Source organism: Amblyomma maculatum, chromosome 1, assembly GCF_055883805.1.
Source record: "Amblyomma maculatum isolate TAMU_Amacu chromosome 1, ASM5588380v1, whole genome shotgun sequence".
Classification (NCBI taxonomy): Eukaryota; Metazoa; Arthropoda; class Arachnida; order Ixodida; family Ixodidae; genus Amblyomma; species Amblyomma maculatum.
This window is the reverse complement of record NC_139344.1, coordinates 258648566-258669387: the sequence shown is the minus strand read 5'-3', so window position 1 is coordinate 258669387 and position 20822 is coordinate 258648566. Positions and strand designations below refer to the sequence as shown.

General features: G+C 44.2%; 1 protein-coding gene across 1 annotated transcript in view; it reads right to left on the bottom strand.

The window, feature by feature from the left end:
* The window catches only part of LOC146206321 (dynactin subunit 1-like), a 49563-nt gene that overhangs the window by 12943 nt on the left and 15798 nt on the right, over positions 1-20822 (bottom strand). The window contains exons 4-9 of the mRNA XM_084590975.1: positions 18403-19967; positions 17192-17444; positions 8485-8720; positions 5543-5764; positions 3104-3246; positions 372-511 (exon numbers count right to left, since the gene is read on the bottom strand). Coding sequence (XP_084447101.1) covers positions 372-511; positions 3104-3246; positions 5543-5764; positions 8485-8720; positions 17192-17444; positions 18403-19967 — 2559 coding nt within the window. The remainder of the gene's footprint in view (positions 1-371; positions 512-3103; positions 3247-5542; positions 5765-8484; positions 8721-17191; positions 17445-18402; positions 19968-20822) is intronic.

Here is a 20822-nt window from a genome sequence, read left to right as displayed (position 1 = left end):
AGTGCGTATTCCGCAATAACAATCCCAGATTTGGCATCGGCCCGAGCAGACGGGTGCGATTTTATTTTTTTTTTTTCCACCCGCACGTTAATTCAAACTCCGCTTAATTTGAACAGTTTTCTAGTCCCCCTAGAGTTCGAATTAACGAGCTTTTACTGTACTATATTTTCTCTGTGCTATGTACCCCATTGACAAAAAACTTCGCTCTATATAGCCAGAAGGCTATAAACTCAACCACCACACTGCTAATACCCACCTCTGGTAAATCGAGGCACAAAAAGAATGGCCTCTGTTACTCTGAAAGCACACCAGAGACTGGCACCCACAGCACAGCTGTGACACATCTATTCTACCGATGAGAGATCGCTTACCAGGCAAGCCAACTGTTTCTGACAGTCCCTTGTAAAGAGTTTTCTTTGAGATCATTTTTAGCTTGTCTTTCAGCTCGCCTCGCTCTGTCTCCAATGCATCTATGTCGGCTTGCAGGTGGTCCATGGTCTCCTCAAACTCTCTGTAACAGAGAGAAAATCAGACACTGTTCATAAAATGTTCCAGACTACAGTTTACATGCCACAAGTGAACTTTATATAGGCAATCCTATCCACTGTAAACCTAGTAAAAACACCAAACCTGCATTTCATATCAGAAGCAAACAAACATGCATGAAAAGACAGCAGAATTAAAGGAAGAGAGGTGCTTACTAATCATTGTCACAATGGCACACCCATTCCAGATTATACTATAAGACCTCATCAGTAACCACAACTCCAAGCTGTTTCAACTCAACTTTTCAACGAGGAAAAAAAAATATATGATGCAGGGACTGTAACAATTGAGGAATTCTCTATCAACTTTTCCTCTAGATGCTCCAAAACACTTAAAGCGAACATTCTGCATAACTCAAGTCACTACCCATTTAAGCCGTGAGAGCCTAAATATTAAGATTAATCAAACCAACAGCTTCAACGTGAAAGAAGTTAACAAATGTAAACGAGTTCAAATTCTTAAATAGGCTCAGCTTGTTTGCATATCCATTTCCCCGGGCCATCGAAACAATTGAGAATTAGGTGAATGTAAGAGCAACATCCATGATATACACCTAGAGCAAATCTGAGACTGCTAGCGTATTGAGTGTTGATGTATGTTACATCAAAAAGCATCTTTAACATTCCTTGTAAGCTGATAAACGATGTATGCAGCTTTAAAAGTTGCACTCTTCTGGGCAAGGCTCAAATATTATTCCCATTCAAAAGTTAAGTTTAATTTCCCCAGAAAGAGCAGAACTAGTTCTGCAGATACAAGCTGATCAATTTTCAATCACTCATGCCTTTCGTTCAATGTTGTAATGCAGAGGCATAGCTAACAAATAGGTGCTACGCAGCCAAAAACTCTATCTCTTTGTGTACACACGGTCTGAAGATGCCACCAATCATAATTTTTGAAAATATCAGGCCTTTGTTCAGGTATTTCAACGGTCTAACAGTTTGTTACGTATTACCAGCCTCATATTAGTTCAAACTTCTAGTTCAGGGGTTCTCAAACTGGGTTCCGCGGACTGTCTTCTTGTGTTCAGTGAGAACCCTCAGAGCTCAGGGCAAGGACTGCTCTCAAAGAGACATTTAATGATGAAGGCTTGATGACATTTTGGATGGGGACTGCTCCACTGTTTCCATGCCTCTTCAAAAAAGCAGTGGACATTTTGCTTCCCTTTGCAACTACATATGCATGTGAATAGGCATTTTCAGCCCTTGCCTATCTGAAGAACAAGCACAGGAGCCTCTTATTGAAGGCTTTTGGGGTTCCTCTAAGCAAAAACGTTTGAGAACCCCTGTTCTAGTTAATTGTTTAATTCCTTGGATGAATCATTGTGAACATTATTGCAAAGAGCATTAAAGTGTGGCCACATTAGTATGAAAACATAATTATATGCCACCTGTAAAAAAATGTTCTGGGATCAAATCCGTGTCCTCATTTCATGTCCTGTACAGTCGCAAATGGGTGAAGCGCGATAAAGCGAGCGCTTACAACCTTCGATAAGCTATACGCCTCATAAAGCTCATGCACTTAGGTAAAAGGACAAAATATTTAGAGATGCAACTCTCAACAAGCACTGCTCATAAGCCATTAAATGCATATACCATGGGCTTGAAGTACCATATTTAATTCGTTAAATTTCATACCTGATGCTCATCATGTCTATCTTTACTTTGCACTCAGGAACAATGGAATGACTTGAAAAATTATGTGCCACAAAATATGCAACACTGCATCAAATAAATGAATTATTACAGGTTTAAACAGTAACCAATTTATTTTGTTTCCTGTACTTAAAAGCGAATGGTAGTGATCGTCGTAAAATTTGCAGTGATGCATTGGTATTGATTTAAATGCTTTCAATTGAAATATAAAACAGGAATGACAAGCGGCTTGTTAATGTGAAGTGAACTCAAACAGTAAGCTCTGGGTCATATTGCTTGCTGAGCTGGGGCAAGTAAATAGAATTTTCAGCGCATTTTTTATAGCTTTTGAACATTTATACAAGGAAAAACTATTGCTAGAGATGCCCCGTAGTTTGTGTTACAGCAAATTGGCAGTGAAATCTGTTTATGCAACGATGCAAACGCCATGAGAAAAAGAATTCATGGCACGACGACTGCACAGAGACACATGGCTAGCAGACGATGCCCAATGGGATGCTAAACCTCTACTATTAGCTCAATTTCAAAGCTTCTTCCAACGTTGCACACTTTACCCGTTATATTATCTACCCATTAAAAATAAATTTATGCTAATTTTTTCCATTGCTTGAGCAGACAACGGTATGATATGTCAAGAACTAACTCGCTGACAAGCAAAATAATTGCACATTTGCAATCAGCAGAAAAACAGAATAAACCTGTGCAGTTTCATTACATTTTTTGGATTTAAAACTTCGTTCAGCTGTCTGTCCTGGAACGCCATGCATGAAGATACTGCACAAATTATAACTGCCAAAAAGTATTTCTGACACTTCACTTTTTTTTAACCAGTGCCACCATGAGCTTCCTCTACCACATCTTAAAATTATCTGGTAACTCAAGAACTACAGTAAAAACATTCATACTTCTCCTTCTTGCGTAGCCGCATCTTTGTTTCATCCAGCTGCCTCTGAACCTTGTCCACCCGTTCATCACTGTCTCTTGTCAGCACCTCAAGTTTTTTCTCTGCCATGTCCTTGCGGACATGCATTTCACTGCATTCTTCACTCTGCAAGCAAAAGCCGGGACCAGTCTATTAGTAACACAGTAAAAATACACTCGTCTTGTAATTCAATTCGAAGCATCGTGTAATGTCTTTAAAATGCCTGCATATAACGCACCTTACTGTAAGCTAACCTGTCAATGCCAACTGCACAAAATGTTGATTCACCAATTTCAAGTCAGATGACAGTATTTTACATTACTTTGCTTGTGCTCGCTTGCAGAGCACACAGCAGCAATCTAGCTATGAAGACTAAACCATACAAGAAATGGGGCCCACGATATATCAGCAAGTACAAAGTGAAAGTCCCAAAGAACCTGAGCTTTGGATGTGTTCAAAGCAAAGTGTGAGGGTTCTCCCCATGGTGGGCCGCAGTGGTTTTACCACCCATCTCTCAGGACGACCGCCCACTTCTACAACTACCCGCCCACCACAGCCCATATCTTGGGCTTAAGTTTGCTTGCTCGGAAATAGTTCTCTGGGGCTATGCAGCGGAAACTAGCAGCGCGAGGTGCCGGCTTCCACAACCACATTCTAGTACACACAAGTCGCTATTTGCATGCACTCACAAACCACACACACAGACGCAAGTCAGATAGCTGGCAGTAATTGTAGATGATCATGGTATGCGTGATGATATGCAATCTTTGATGTACCGATACCAATTGTGTTGCTTGCACTTGCAACATCAGCTCTGCTCCCATTGGTGTTCTCTACAGTAAAATTTCATTAATAATTCTGAAATTAGGGTAATTCAAATTAGAAGCGCAGTCCCAGCCGACACTCGTTTGGATCTCTGGCGTCGGACGCTCATTAATTAGGCCGTGGGCGGGCTTCTATCGGTTAATTTGGAGAGAGATCACGTTGCAGTAGGATCAACAAAGCCAGCCATCATCTAAATAGACTGCACTAACTTGAATTTGGTAGAAAAGTGGTGTGCATACACCTCAAACATGCGTGCTATGGCAGGCGCAATGACGACCAGAAGTCCCCCATTGCGAAGAACCATAGTTTCAGTTTCGCTTCTCTTAAATTCACGCCTGCCAACTCACTGCTGCTATTAGGTGCATGCATTACTGGCCTTTCAGTTTTATTTTAGGATGGCATCACTCCGTTCTAAGGGCTACTCATAATTTTCTCTCTTGCATACACACACTTCCTCCACTCTTAGAAGTATGCTGAACCATTGCAGTTTGAATATATTTCACCACATGGGTTGCTGTCAATGCAGTGAAGCACCCTCAAAATGCAATGGGGCCATGTGTAACAAGGCACCATAGCTAGTGCATCGCACTGTGAAAAGGTCCACGGTGGCAGCTGCAATTTTGGAGAAATTCTTTGACACTCCCGACAGTGTGTGCAAAACAAAGAACTTGATGAACCCACGAAAAATCACTGTTACCGCTTAGCTTTCATATCAAATGTACAGACAACCATATTCCAGTGTTCATTAAATGAAATTGCTGTAATGCAAACGGTTTTCAGCAGTTCTTTAGAGTCACTTATGCAGTTTAAATTTTAGAGTCATTCAGAGGCATGCTCGATATGCCTTCTTGATAAGCAAAGGTCCGGATCCTTGAGCTGCAAGCACAAGCAGTCACAAAAAGCTTACGGCAATAAATAAGACAGCCTCTGTGCCTACTATCAAGTCCTACTATCTCTTACCATTAAAAAAATATATTTTCCTTTTCTGTTTAACAAAAATGATGTTTTTCCTCTGGACCACAGCTTGCAGTTGTGAGACTGACTTCTTTACCCCAAGGTAAGAAAGTTCTAGTAGTTTCTTCTCAAACAAGTTTTGGCCAAAGTTCAATTTCTGACTTGGAAAACCATACTGTGTGAAATTTTACACAGAGGACTCTTTTTCTGCATACTGACAGAACATACTGCTACACTAGAAACAGCTCGCATGCCGATTCCAACAATCATATTCGACCGCATCAAATATGATGAAGCACATGCCTGGTACAAACCATGACAAGACAAAGAAACGTAACTTCTGAAAAGTGAAAGAGTAACAGAAGCAGCTGTGCCTCATCCCCCCCTCCCCCCTTCCCCCATTTTTCCTGACTCGCAACTGAAATCATAAATTTGAATGAGAGTTTGGACTCCCTCACAGTAAAGATTCTGATCTCAATGTGAGCTTGACGGAGTCAGCTTATGAATAATTTTCCCAACCCAATCTAATCTTACAATGCCATGAACATGACACAGGGTCCCTTGTGTACCTATGTACCGGTGGAAAAAAGCAAGGGATAAGGAAAAGCTAGAAAAGATAAATGCCGTGATGCCAGGAGCATACCTTGATCTTGAGGGCTTTCTTGAGAGCAATAATGTCATTCTCACGAGCCTCGAGGCTGGAACGTACTGCTTCAAGGTCACGCGCTTGCTGCCGTGCTGCCTGAGCTCGGAGCTGAACAGGTGCCACGGGCTTCGGCTGGGGCTCTTGTGGATGCACTGCATCAGCTAGGCGCTCCAGGGTGCTTACAGCTGCTGCCAGTGCCTCACGAAGGCAGTCAGGACCCTGCATAGAGGCCCAGCATAATGCTTACCCTAAAAAGTTTCTAACAATGCAGTCACAGGAATGATCATGTGCCTAAAGCTAGTTCACTTGACACCATTTGTATCCATCAAAAGCAATATAATAAAGGAAACAAGAAAAATTAAAAGTAAAATCAAACCGGTAAAACTGGTAACGGAAAAGGCAAACTATGCTAAAACCAAAAGTTTAGATCTCAGAATACCTTCTAGATAGCAAGATGTGTATAACGTGCAAAAATTTTAGCTTGGCAGCGCATGCAATGCCATTGTTCATATATGAACGATGAGAGGTCCTGAAAGAGTTAAAAGTGCACTGACATCACACAGTACATGGGTGACTTACTTCAACTCTATCAAAACATGACCTCCATGGCCGGGATCGAACTTGATTACCCTAGCTCAGTAGTCGAGCGACCAAACCACCGAGCCACCATGGGAGGGTGTATGTGCTAAGAGACCAGGAGGGCAGCAATCTCATTATCAAAATAGATATGAAAATTATGGAGACACTTTTATAATGCGACAGCATTATAAGCGATGTTGCTGCTACAGGTTTGTCACAGTAGCCCAATGTGCGCATCACTTTTCTCTTTTTTAGCACTTAGAGCAGGTTGTGGACCTAACCTGGTGGCTTCAGAATGTTTTTTCACTACAGCAGATACAAGTGGTGCTAATTCTGGCTCTATCCTAATCTGATATACTAAACTGCTTTAACACATCTGCACACAGCCAAGAGGAGCTGCCAGCTTACGCTGAGAGCGCTACCACTCTCGGCTATGTCACATGACCAGTGCATCTGCCCACTTCCAAGTGAACTCAGTTAAGCTACCTGATGTCATGACATTGCCTACCCCGGCAACTAATCCCTGCTCAGTCATGTCATCTGCCAACTGCCACCGTTCTTCAGAGCACCCTTCAGCTAGGCCATGCCACGTGCCCATGACATCACACAGGCCAATAAATGCTCAGCTATGTCACATGACCTTGTGGCATCATCAACCCCTTCACCAATCAGAAAATTTCCTGACACCGCCAGGATTTTCTACTCATATGGACTCTAATGCTACCGTATTAATAGTTAACCCAGCCTACGAGTTCTACACAGATCTATGCAGCAGCCAATGTGATCATATTGATGACAGAGACAGCATCGCAGAGCAAGTGGACATCCCACCCGCAATGAAACAGCCAGTAAAGAAAGTCAGAAGCAATGCCAAGGGGGAAAGCAGCTGATGAGAATCAGATAATAGTGGGTCTGCTGAAGGACTGTTGGGAGACAGTGACTTGAAAAACTGGCCACCCTGTATATGCAGTGCCTCACAACATCGAGTGTACCAGGATTTCGGTACCTCACGACATTGAGTGTACCAGGATTTCGGAAGAAAACTATCATCTTAATCCGCTAAAAAAGGGGACATCAAAGATTTGAAATATTATCGCTAACAGAATCAGGCCAACCTTAGAATCCAATCAATCAAATGGCCAGACCGACTTTCATCAAACCAGTCAGTATCACACAAGTCAGTATCACAACACCCACCGAGAGCAAGCGCTGTGCACTTGCAGGTCAAAAATTGAAGTGCCAAACCACGTAGCACATGAATGCATCCAGCTACAACACAGTAAATAACCAGCTGTGAGCTTGACACCCCCGATCATCTCTTTCGCACGCACACGCACAGAAGCAACCTGGTTTGTGGAGGACCTCTTTGATTACACTAAATTTTCATCAATTAGAGCCTAAAAATTCCGCATCTTAGAGCCCAAGTGTCCAGAAAAAAAAAAAAGAAAAAGAAAAAGAAAAAAAAGAAAATGTAGATGACAGAAACCATCGGGTTTAAACCCAGCCTGCACAATCACACCATGTAAAGTGAAATGCATGCACTGCAGCACCAACGGCATGGTTTCGTTTTTGCGTCTCCGTGGTTCATGACAGCATGTGTGTGGCTGAGGTCCAACACTGTGCTCGCTGTTCGGCCGCATCAATGTGTGGGCCAAGCAGGCTAAGTGTTTTCGCAAACACTGCTTTTTCGGTAATGTTCCATAACTGTCACATGATCATCATCATGTGTCGTGAATGAGTTTGCACCCACAACTTTACTATTCATACAGCTCTAGTTAAAACCCCATTTCAGAAACCGAATTCAGCATACCTTTAGTGTTCTTTTTCAGTTAATGGCATTTTGTCCACACAAATTCAGTGGTCACACACATTAGTCCTTCAGCGTTGTATTTTTGCCACGCTTTCAGCCAACCAACATTGCTGTCAATCACTGAGCTCAAACACATTTTCTATGCTGATCAAGTGAGTCATTGAAACCCATGGATGAGCTGGATGAACTCCACACTTTACACACTGTAGCTAGCCAGGTGCTGGATAAAGAGCCACATTTGATTTATTCAGCAGCTGTGCTAAAAGCTTCGGCACATATGGGGGACAAGATTGCACTATGTAAGAAAAACAATGCTCACAAGGTGCAGATCTTTTAGGATTGGTCTAAGATCAGCTACTTTGCTCATGTTTGTCATCGTAGTGTACAGAACATGCACAAACGTAACATGCATTGCACCTCACATACTTCCATTCCTGTGTGCCCTTTGGTTAGTAAATGATTGAAGTGAATGGTATAGTGACATGGCACAAGGCAGAAAAAAAATTCAAGAAATTAGTCACACACTTTTACATCAGCATCATGTGCTCACCTGGTCCTCCTTGCCATAGACCCTGTCAGTGGCCTCATGAGCAAGCTCCTTGAGCTTGTCCAGGGGTGGCAGTGGCTCATGCTCAATGCGGGACGCTACGGCGCGCTGCAGGGCGCACGCCGCTTGCACCACCTGACCCAGGCTTCGCACCTCTGCCTCCAGTTGTTCGCGTGCCTCAGCTCCCAGAGCCACAGGTCCTTCGTCTGGAGGCAGCCGCCGTCGAACCTTGCGTACCGCTGCGCCCAAAACACAACGCTCGCCAGACTGTGAGTGCTAACACAAATACTCGTACAACAAAATCAGATACATCAAGGGATATGCTGGAGTTTGAAAAATAGAGCTGAGTTAAACAAAAATTGTGCATAAATAAAATTATCCTTTATTGAATAAATTATTTTTTATTGAACGTGGCATTCGCTATAATGACATTCCAAGCACAGATGAAAAATGGTAGCCTCGCAAGGCCCTGTGGCATGCTTCATTACACAGAACATTTCTTGGTAGAGGAGTTTGCTGTATGGGTGTTGCAATGCATCAAAGTTGTGCATACTTCTGGTCCTAAAGTTAACGACAATGGTCATAAATACTGTTTTTCACATTGAAGGACTCGTAAAATATTGCTGTCCTCATGTAGTTTCTCCAGCCTTAAAGTTTTCCTATTCTGTGAAAAAAAGTGCTTAGCAGATTACTGACGCCACTTCTCATTTGAAAATAATCACAGATCAAGGAGATTCATTTCGTATATATGTGGAACTGTTAGTTCTTTACAATATGCTACACGACTACAGGATGCTACATCATGTAACATCCTAAGGAAAGAAACTACACAGAAATTAATGCTCATTTCTGAATCATTTATTGTGTTGTGGTGAAATCCTTTCAGATGACTTAGACCACATGGGATGTCCAGTAGCTATTGATTCTTAATCTCTGATAAAATTAGCCTTGTGGTCAGAGAAGTGGACACTCCCCTGCCACCTGCCAGGAGCATGCTTGTAATCTTTCCGAGGATGCGAGCCTTCAAAAGGGAGTCTTGGTTTGTTCGATTCCCCTTTCACTCTTCCACATGAAAGGAGCTGCCCAAGTTGGCAGCTCCTTTGAATTCAACCATGCTATCTGCTCTTGTGATGTCACACAGCCCACTGAATATTCACACAAGCCGGCAACCTCTATGAGCGAAAGAGAAATGAGCACCAGCAAGAAATTACTGCCCCTCTGAGCTACCACTGCCTGGCCTTGTCACCTGCCAACTACCACCTGCCAGAATCATGCTCACGATGAGGCTGCGAGTTTAAAACACAAATTCAAAGGTCCCAGTGTTTGTCGCCTGCCAACTACCACATCCCAGAGGCACGCTCGTGACGTTTTAGGCTGTGAGGGTTCAAATAAAGGGGTGCAAAAGTCACAGTGCTTGTCACGTGCCAACTACCACCTGCCAGAGGCATGTTTGTGATTTTCCAAGGCTGCAAGGCTTCAAATGGTCAATGCCTCCCCCCCCCCCCCCCCCCCCCCCCCCCCCCCCCCCCCCCCCCCCCGCCTGCCAGACAATTTTTGCTTACATAAGGGTATTAACATTCTCATTTAGAACTTTGGTTTGGTTTGTGGGGTTTAACGTACCAAAGCGAATCACGTTATGAGGGATGCCGTAGAGAACGACTCCGGAAATTTCGATCACCTGGGGTTCTTTATAACATACACTAACATCACAAAGCACACAGGCACCTTGCTTTTCGCCTCCATCGAAATGCAGCTGGCGGTGGTTGGGTTCGAACCCGGGTACTCCGGTATCATTTAGAAGTGCTTTACATAATGAATACCGCAACACAGTACAACCTCTTTATAGCAAAGTGACTCAGACCAGCAGAAATCTATATGAAGGTCTTCACTATATCAGCGGTTAGTGGTGACATGGCCCTAAAGATGCTTTCTTGTAATTAAATGGCTACTTACTTAACACGTCTTGTTGCTTTATAAAAAAACAAAAAAAGGAACTCTAAGATACCTTCCATCCCTCTCAAAATCTCTTAGTGCAATTTTTTTTTTTCATTATAAAATTTTTGCTTACATCTTGTGGAAATACCTCCTTAATGTAACACGGCTATGAATACAACTGAGTTTGATTCCATGTGAAAACCAAAGCCTTGCATGAACATAGCATCATCTTTCGCTGTTTATCATTGAACAAATGTGTATGACAGTCTCATGGCAAAACTGCACACGACGCGCCTCCAGTTCTTGCCATCGCTGCCTCGTCCTTCGCACTGCACAGCATTGCGAATGTTTGGCCATTTCTTCCCTTCTCTACTTCTTGCTGCACTTTTACTCTATTTTACTATCTGAATGGGCCACGCTATCTTCTTCCCCCTCCGTAGCGAGCAAGCTTTACTCTTTTTTTCCTATGTGCCGCATGCTTTCCCTCATGGCTCCAAGACCTATGTAGAGTTGGCTTCTCCTCAGAGCTGGTAAGTCTGGTGGTAAAGCCATTTAAATGACACACACACACACATGCACACACGCACACACACACACACACACACACACACACACACACACACACACACACACACACACACACACACACACACACACACACACACACACACACACACACACACACACACACACACACACACTTTGTTCTTTAAAAAGAAAATGCGCCACAATCCTCGCTAGCATGTGTGGCGATGTCATTTTGTGGGAAGAATGGTGCCGCGGGCAGACGCACTTTACTAAAATATATATATTTTTTTCAAAATGTTTTTCGTACAGACAAGCGTCAGCCCGTGACATCAGTGGAAATGCAGTGGCGCTGGCGACAGCAATGACTTTCGAGGTGTAGGCAAAAGCCCGCGACGTCTGCTCTGGAGCACGGCGCTTGCTGTGTTTTCGAGCATAATGCCCGATATTCTTGCAAGGTGTGGTGCGGTTGGTTGCGCCACGAGGCACAAAAAAGAAAAGGGTACCTGTTTTCACACCTTTCTTGCGGTCGGATAAAGATGAGAGCGAAGGACAGCGGTGTTGAGCCGCAACAAGTTGACCCTTCGGTGACAGATTGTCTTCGCGGCTAACGTGCGTTGCACTTCTGCAATGGAACTTGATCAGTTTGCAACCCTTAATTTTCATGGTTGCTGTTCGGCAGCGCGATGAAGAGCGCAATAGCAAATGCCTGCAGCTTGTGCACGTTTGTTGCATATACTGTCAAGTAATAAGAAGTTTTGACGCGATGTGTGCGTAGGACCTTAATCAAAGGCAGGAAAGCCGCGCTGCGACATCCCATTCACCTGCAGTACTGTCTGTGTATATGTTTCTACAAAAAAGACGCAAAAGCTGCTGCGAAAGTAACTGCAGTTACCTTAAGCGGTCACTCTAGCGCGATATTGCCGAAACAGGCCCAGTCTTTGAAGTTAGCTTTTCTCTGTTTTTACTTTCGAGAGTTTCAACGAGTGACTCTTCATCACCGGTCCTAGAAAGCAAGTAAACATCATTAGGATCCTGGAAAAGTCACGCAGTGTTAGTATTCCTCATATTATTAAATTTCCTTTTGAAAGTCATTACAAACCTGACGAACGATGTTCCCGTACAGCCTAGCTCTGATCGAGCAGGATATTTAAGTATGATATATATGGTGTATGGAGTTTAAAGTCCGAAAGTGGATTCGGCTATAAGGGGTGCAAAGTAAGCAGATTAAGATGACGTGCATTTCAATAAAAATGTTCCAAGTATATTAAAGAAGATCAGCAGGTCGCTTAAATTTCACTGCAAGTGATTGTGGAGAATGTTGTATTTGCCCTCATGCATCTTTTTTACATAGAGCAGAGAACAAAAGAGAGAGCATTCTTAAAAGCTTTCAAGTATATATTAACCTGTGAATGACCTTGATACGTCTATACGATGAAACAGATGTGAAACATTTGTTTTTGTTTTTTATCGGCCAGGATAAAACAAGTTGGAAGCGCACTATAGGCGAACATTACAAAGAACTAAAAGATTAAGTTCTAGATTGCGAGGTGCTTGGAGCAGCAGAAAGCTCATCGAAAGAGTCATTATATATGAAACAGATTTCCTGTCATTCATATTGTTGTCCTCCTTTCATGTGCTTTCAATAGGCTCGGGAGTTTAACAGTGTTAACTATTAGTTTTTTTCTTATTCATTGCACTTTCTCTTTTCATTTAACTTAACCAAAGTCACTACAGCCGCCCACCGTTAGTTTTTTTTTTATACATCACGCTTTCTCTTTTCATTTAGCTTAACTAAAGTCACTACAGCCACCCACCGTAGCCGCGCGCTGTTGAGGCCACGGCGAAAGAAGGCAATGCAGCTCTTCGCCAGGTAATTCCAGCAGTAATTGGCTCCAACGGTTCTGAACTGCTCTCCAGGCATAAACCAAACCATTTCTACGCACAGGCGAAGCTTACGCTTCAGAATATTCGCAAGCACGAACTGGTTTGGAAGGCAGCGTCGCCTGGCGCTGTGTAGGCACGGTGCGTTTTTGCCTACACCTCATGTTGCTGTCGATCGCAGCGCCAGCTTTGTTTACAAACATGACTCTTGTCTATAGACCGTTTCATCATGGGCACTGCCATTTTGCGTATGTGGCACCATCTAGCGGCCAAGCTGAGAACCGCCATGCTGGTATGTGCGGCCTCATCTGCAGAACGAATGACAAGTAGCGCACATCGGCATTTCGGAGCTTTCGCGTGCAAGTTTTTGCTTTCTGAAAGTACCTGGCTGAAAGAAAAAAAGCTTTTCAGCAGCAGCCAAGCCACTCGGTCAGAAATGACCAAATTTATGCTCCTGATCGGGTGGGCTGAAGGCTACAAGCCTGATTACAATTAGTGTGTAACTTTTATGTTCAACAAAGAGGCTTTTGCGCACCACTGGCCGCGAGGGTAGTAGAGCAAGCAAGGCAGGGAAGCTTTCAATCTACTTTTTATCCTTAAATGGTTTCCAGGTACGGGCTACCATAAAAATTTGAGCAATGAAAGCAAGTGAATGTAGCCATCACATGCCATGTTTAGGAGCAATGCTAATCGCGCTACATCTGTTGGGTCAGCCAATCATTCATATACTGTTTACTGCTTGAGTGGCTACTGCGGAGTTCTCACACCTCCACTGGGGTTCTATATTTAAGGACCCATTTGCCATTTCAGATCCATTTACACTACCCTAGGCTACATTTGTTGGGTGATAAAGCCGGGGCGTTCAAGCGCCCACTTCCAGGCCATCGGATTTCAGCCTTGCCTACATGACCCAAACACCGGTTTGCCAGACTTTGCGGGGAGTGGCAATGGCTGTTGTTGACGGCGGGAGCTGCTATCCTACAAATTCTTTGACTGGCCGCTAGCTGCATTTGTCTGATGCTGCAGTCATGCTGACATCCAGATGAAACGGAAAATGGAATACTTATGAAATAGTGACATTAAATTATGTCCCATATGACCTCAGCGAAATTTTTATGAACAATTATATAGTCTATTTGTCGTAGTAAGATTTGGTTCCTTCAAAAAATAACTGCTATTCCCATGACCACATTCCCATTTTATTATCGATAGGGACCTTAAATTATGTCTCATATGACCTCAGCGAAAGTCTTATCAATCATTATATAGTCTATTTGTCATCACAAGATTTGCTCCCTTCAAAAAATCGCTGCTATTCCCATGACGACCACATTCTCATTTATTATCGGCAGCAAAAGCTTACGAGATGCGTGTTTTCAAAAAGAATATTGTAGCGCTGTTTCACTAAATATTGACAACCAATTTATTAGGCATCCTTGTCTTCAAGCGGGATATGTTCTTTCATACTTTCATAAACTTCTGGTGACTAAATCAAACAGTTTTTCTTTCCTAGGCGGCATCTTGTAAATATCTGCCACAAGGAATATCATCCACATTTTGCCTAAAGGCTGCGTTCTTGCATTGGTATTCAGTTTTTCCTCTCCCTTGTCTACTAACACAGTGTTTGAAACTTGCACGAAAGGCTGCTAAGGCGAAACACATTCAGTTGGGGCTTGAAATTCAGAGGCTTCTCGTCTTCGCCCAATTGAAAGAGTTGCAACTGGAACTGCATAGAGCGACACACGCGCATACCACTGCTGTTAATCATTTATCTCCTGTTAGTCATCTCTTTTCAGTATTTTTTTCTTGTTAATTCGAACAACAGAGTAAAGAAGAAGATTTTGCTAACCACAGCACCTCTTAGCGGCTAAACTGCGGCCGACGGAAATGAAACGATCAGGGAAAGGAAGGAAAGAAAGGGGCGGAAAGAAGAAACAACAGGGATAGAATATGTAAAAAGCGTAGAAAATATAAAAAAGGCTTAAAGATGGCGCATCGCTTCCATCAGCAAACCAGCTTAGATACTTTTCGACATTTTCTCAAGACATTTGTGTGCAAATGAGTGCACGACGCGTGCACTTTCTTCGTAGAATGCCCTGGCATACCCTGGCGCTCCCACTGCTATCACCACGTCCACACATACCAGAGAGGACAAGTGACGCTGCGCACTCCGGTTCGAGGCTATTTTCCTCCTCGCTATCAATCATCACAACGTAAATGTGATGACTGCCACTTTACTATATTCAGGATTTCAAAAACTACCAGGGTTGAGCGTTTTGTCACTGGAACAGCAATGACTAGAGGGGACAATTTTTTTACTCTCTCAAAACACCCAGACACTCAAAAATTGCCAAGGATGCTTAAGCTGCACCTTTAAGGAACAGTCTACTGACTTTTCTGGCAACTTTTTATTGCGTCAACCGAAAGATCCTTTACCAAATTACCAAATACCTGCCTCTGCCGCAGAGAAACACAGTAAAACCATTTAAATTTTTCGATGCGGTAGTCTCGTGTCCACAACAGTAGACTGTGTCTGCAACTTCAGGGATGCTATATATCGCGGTATTTTCGTGAATCTAAGCGCCCCCTCCCCCCCAGCCTCCCTATTCTTGCAAAAATATTTTTGAAAAAAGTTTACATGCGAATCTAAGCAATCCCTTCTTTCGCAGCAAACAGGCCGCCAAGCACACTTGCTCGCTCTGTCGTTAAGCCGCAGCTGTCAGAGTCCCGAGGTGGTGCGGAGTCCTTGGCGAGATCTCCAGCTTTGTGCGTTGCTGTTTTCAGACACTACTTAACAGATGGTGATACAGAACTCCAAAAGCTGGCCAAAAGCAACTCCGACAACTCTATCGGTGTATCAACATATTGTCATGTAGGCCTGATATCGGCACTGCTCAGCAGGTTTCATGGGCATCGCGGGCATGTGTTGCTTGTTTTGCACCCAGACGAAGCCCAGACGAAGACAAGTCCCCTTGTCGAAATGTTGGCTCGGCTTGCTAACTGAGGCTCCCCCTCAACCCTTGTTCAATTCTCTTTCATATAGTTTTATGTCAGATGTTTGAAAGCCATAATAGAAACTGGAACGAGTTTGTAGAGGGCCGCTTCCAAAATGAGGCTTAAGCGAACTGCAATCGCGGCTGCTGAAGGTGTTCATCAGGTTTGTTTACCAAATAATTTTTTTTTTACTTGCGTACGTCTTCTGAAGATACTGCCGCGAAAAAAAGAGGAAGAAGAGGGTATTTATTTTATAATTTTTGAATCTAAGCACACCCCCCTCACATTGGGCACCGCGATCATTAAAAAAACCGGGGTACTTAAAACTGAGTAAATAGGTTAGTCAGAATAGTAACTCTATGCAACTCTATGGTCAAAACGACTGCTGTGCTGTCTAGGCGGTTTGCAGTGGCAATATTGAGGATGACACTAAAAAAGATGCACACATTTTGTTGAAGCTATAATTGAGATTGCTAATGTAATTTTAAATAAAATAAAAGAAAATAACTAAATAAAACTGCCAATATCTATCACAGATGCAGTGCTGTCGATGGCAGCACCGCTGCAAGTACAGCGGCCGCGTCGGTTGTGCGATTCCTTTTTTTTTAAAAGCTCATCATGCAAGACTAACAATGAAAGTCCATGCACGTTACTGAAAGAGAAAAAAGTAGACTGCCTTATGTTGATATGAACAAATAGAACTGTCTTTATAATGCTGTGGCATAATCACGAACTGTAGTATATTCAATTCACCCGCTGCGGGCAGCTACCATATTATAACTGCTACCATATAAGGATAGCCATCTCCTCAAATCCACCATTCTTCATCAATTTAAAATATAAATTCCTACCTACACTGCGATTTCTGCCCTCATTACTGCCTCCAAGTGGCCAGATCTACCAAAATATGACAATACCTTTATAGTCATCTTCAACAGTAGACTGTCATTTTAAGGGTATGACATGACAGCATTATTAGTGCCCGTCTCTGGCTCCTCTTCATGGCCCTTGTGCCGATACATGAACTTTCCTACTCACTTGACCCCAAATCCCTCATTTGTACCTCTATTATCTCCCACACACTCATCAGCATACAGAACAAAGCTACCACATTTAGTGCAAGAGCGTCCCACAAAAATGCCTGCATGGCTTGAGGTAGCATGCCTGACTAAGCACCCAAGGGTGTCAGTGGGCTGGTTTCCATTTCACCCTCCCATCTCAAAGGAGAAGCCAGAGTTGGCACCTGCCAAGATCTGCCAGAAGCATGCCAGTGACTGCTCACAACAGCAATACCGACAATGGTTACAACGGATTTTTTGCAGAACGAGGCCTTTAACATTGTCGCGTTTAAAAGTTAGACATGCTGCCATACCTTGCACCAGGTCAGAGGCCGAGGAAAGGGCAGCATCCAGCAAGGCAGCAAGATCCCCACCCTGTCCACCAAGCACATGGCGCACAAAGCCCAAAGCACACTGCACAGCCTCACAGGCAAGTGCAAGGCATCGCAGACTTTGGGTGAGCAGGTGTCGCTCATCTTGCCTCTCGTTGGACAGGTGCACCGCATACAGGCTTTGGAAAAAGCTTAGTGCCCGCTCCAGGTTCGCCAGGGACACATTTTCATCCAGCTGCAGCAAAAATGACATACCAGCTTTTAGAGCAAAATGCTGTACTTTTGGGTGCAGAAGAAACGATACTGCCATAACTGCCATTCCTGCTGGGCTGTGGCCTTCAAACCATATAAATCACAACTCATGCACAAAAGTTGCTGCATAAGAGGGCCAAGTGGGAAAAATGCATATTAATTTTCATCACTTACAACTTCTCACAAACTCGCCATGCAGTGCGCTGCCAATGCTACATTTAACCTGCTTAATCCTCGAGTCAAGTACGATATAATGAACCAGGCTTTCTCAATTCAATCAAAAGTACTGCAGGTCAGAGCACGAACCTTGTATCTGCGTGGGCTTGACACTAAATTCGCCGATCTCACTCGCATGAGACACGCGCAAACTGTTTAAAAGTCGATAAGAAAAACAAAGCTGTCATTAGGCAGGCCCAAGCATTAGGCACGTGAGCGTGGTACAGCGCAAGAAACGTGCAAAGTAAATCTAGAAGACAGTTGGTTGCGTGCTTTGTTTTCTAAAAATCGGCTCTTCTTCTGCTGCATTGGCGAAATCCTTGGATTTCTTTCTGCAATATTGCAGAAATACTGCACAAGACACGTTTTCATCGCCAACAAACCCGCCGTAAACTCGGAAGCAGACCTACGCAGCGTGCGTTTCTGCGAGCGCCGCCGCCGATCCACACTACCGGAGTGACGGTGGCGCCACCTCTAGGTCGATCTCGCGGCGAATACTTCATTGAAAAAGCAAGAGATTGTCACACCAGGAAAGTTTTGGCAGTCTACTTCCACTCATGCAGAAGATATTTTCACGGTATTGTGACTGTATTAATTAGAACATGAAAAGCTAGTAAATATAGGAACTGCGAAGAATGAGGTTGGGAAAACGATGCACTTCAGAGCAAAAAATGCAAATAATGCACCCAAAAATGCAGAATTTGTCGCTATCATGCAGCACCTACCTCATCCTTGCGGAGTAGCTGCACATAGAGGTCCACCAATTTCTCATTGCTCTGCATTTCTGGGTAGAGGGTGGCTGTCTTGGCAAACAGTTCCACACTGCAAGTGTCCAGTGCAATGGCATACTGGTGCAGCAGACCCTGCAGCCGGCCCAGCAGGAAGCGTACCAGGCAGGCATGTGAGTACTGCACGGCTTCCACAGGCTCGCCTGGCCCCGGCACAGCCCCTGCCCAGCGCTGCTCCAGCTGCTTGGCCAGGATGCCACATTTAGCACCAAGGCGTGTGACCAGCAACAGCGTCAGCACACCCTCATGTTCATGTGCCAAGAAGCCCTCGGACAGGAACGCTGTCAGGTAATCCACGTGCCGGTTGGCCAATGCCACCTCCAGCCGTCGCAATTCCAAATCCACTGCACGGGCATGTGCTTTGCCTTGGGCCAGCCGCAGTGACAGCTCGCTTGCCTCCACAGCAACGGGTGTTGGCTCCGACTGAAGCTGCTGCTCCAGACCCTGAGCTTGTTCACGCAGCTGTGCCACCAATGCATGGTACTTGGCCAATGTTTGCTCACAGTCGGCCAGGGCTTCGTGAGCTGCCTCAACACGCCGCTGGCTGTCTGCTAGGCGCACGTGTGCCTGGGCCAGCTCTTCACGAAGCTCAAGCTCCGTCTCACGTGCCTGTTGCAACAGCTCCTCATTGAGGTCGTGCAGTTTCTCCAAATCATCCACTGCCTCACGCAAGTCACGCAGCTTCTCCTCCAGGTCAAGGTTCTTCTCTGTCAAGTGCTCCACCATCTCCTCTGCACCCAGGGCCATGTCCAGCTGCTCCTGCAGTTCAGTTATGGAGCAGTCTGCCTGCTGATTCCGCTCTTCCATCAGTTGTTTCGTTCGTACCAACTCCTGTACTTCGGCTTGACTCCGCTCTAGCTCTTTCTTCTGCTGCTGCTTCTCATTTTTCAACTGAGTCATCAGGTCCCGCAACCGAACTAGTGCTTCACGCATCTTCTCATTTTCTTGCGCTAGCTGACGCTCTTTATAGCTACTGGGCTCTCCTGTAGACAGCTCCGAGGTAAGGGTGTTGTAGTCAAGCTCAAGCATCTCATACTTTTCTTTCCAGTGGTCCACCTCTTGCTGCAGCTGCTCCAACTTCTCTTCAGCCATCTCCTTCTCCACTGTGGCCATCTCCATGGCTTCCACCATATCAGACACTTCCTCTGCATGGCGCTCCCGCTCGTCCTGAGCCTCCTGGGCCTCACGGCGTGCCTGTGCAAGTTGCTTCTGCAACTCAGCCTGTGACTCACTGATCTTGCTCTTGAACTCAAGGAGCTGCTGAAGCTGCAGCCTTGTGCGCTCATAATCGCGAAGCTGCGCTTTGCTCTCCTGCCTCTTTTGCATTAAGGTGTCCAGCTTCTCCTGCAGGTCGAGAATCTGGGCCTTGAGTGCTTGCTTCTCAGCATCCTGCTCCTTCTGTGCAGCCTGCTTCTCGGCACTTGCCTCTTCCACCACCCATGTGCGAGTGAGGGGCTGATCAAGCGCCACAGGCTCTGCCGCTGGCCCTGGGGTGGTCGTGGCTGCAGGAAACATTCATGCTTTATTCCTATTCTACAGGCAGTGTCGGATGCAAATGACATTAAAGAAATAAACAAAAAAAAAACACCTGAAAGATATAGGATATAGGTTAGGCGCCCTAACAATTTCACAAACTAGAATGCAGTCTTGTCAAACTGATGTTTCTTGCATAAGTTGCGTAATAAAAGTAACAAACCAAAAAAAATTGTTCTCTAAAACAGTAGCAGCAGATCCAAAAGTTGGACCAACTAAGCACATCCACTAGTTATAGGCAGACTACCAAAAAAAGATACAGGCAGGTAATTTTTTTAATTCTTGATTTCCCTCACAAATCAGCAATGCCAAAGAATAGTTTCAAAGTTTGAGAACTGAATTATGCCACTGTGGAAGATATCTCTCCGAAAATACAGAAGTCAGAAAAACTATGAAACAGCTATAGGCAAAATGCTTTCGAAAAGTTGTTCATTAACTATGTTTGGGATGATGAAACCAATGATGCAGTACCTCTAGAAAGAGTCTTGCATTTCACGTGAGATGTCACTGCTGAAGTGTCTGCATCAGCTGGCCTCCAGCCAGAAAAACTAAGTAAAAAGCAGCTCGCCAAGGACACGGAGGCAAGTGTGATAAAAAGCTAACCATTACTAAACGTGAAAGAGCTTACTAAAAAAAAAAAATACCATCATCAGAAAACTTGTTGACAGATAGAGAACCTGACAGTCATCATCACAGAAACGTGGCTTTCACACCCAATAATATCAAGCCATAAAATTATAACTACCTAACTAGTAACTACTCAGTAATTCCAAAAGATTCAGCCTCTCATGGCTCTAAAAATAAAAAGCTTGCCATTTGTTATG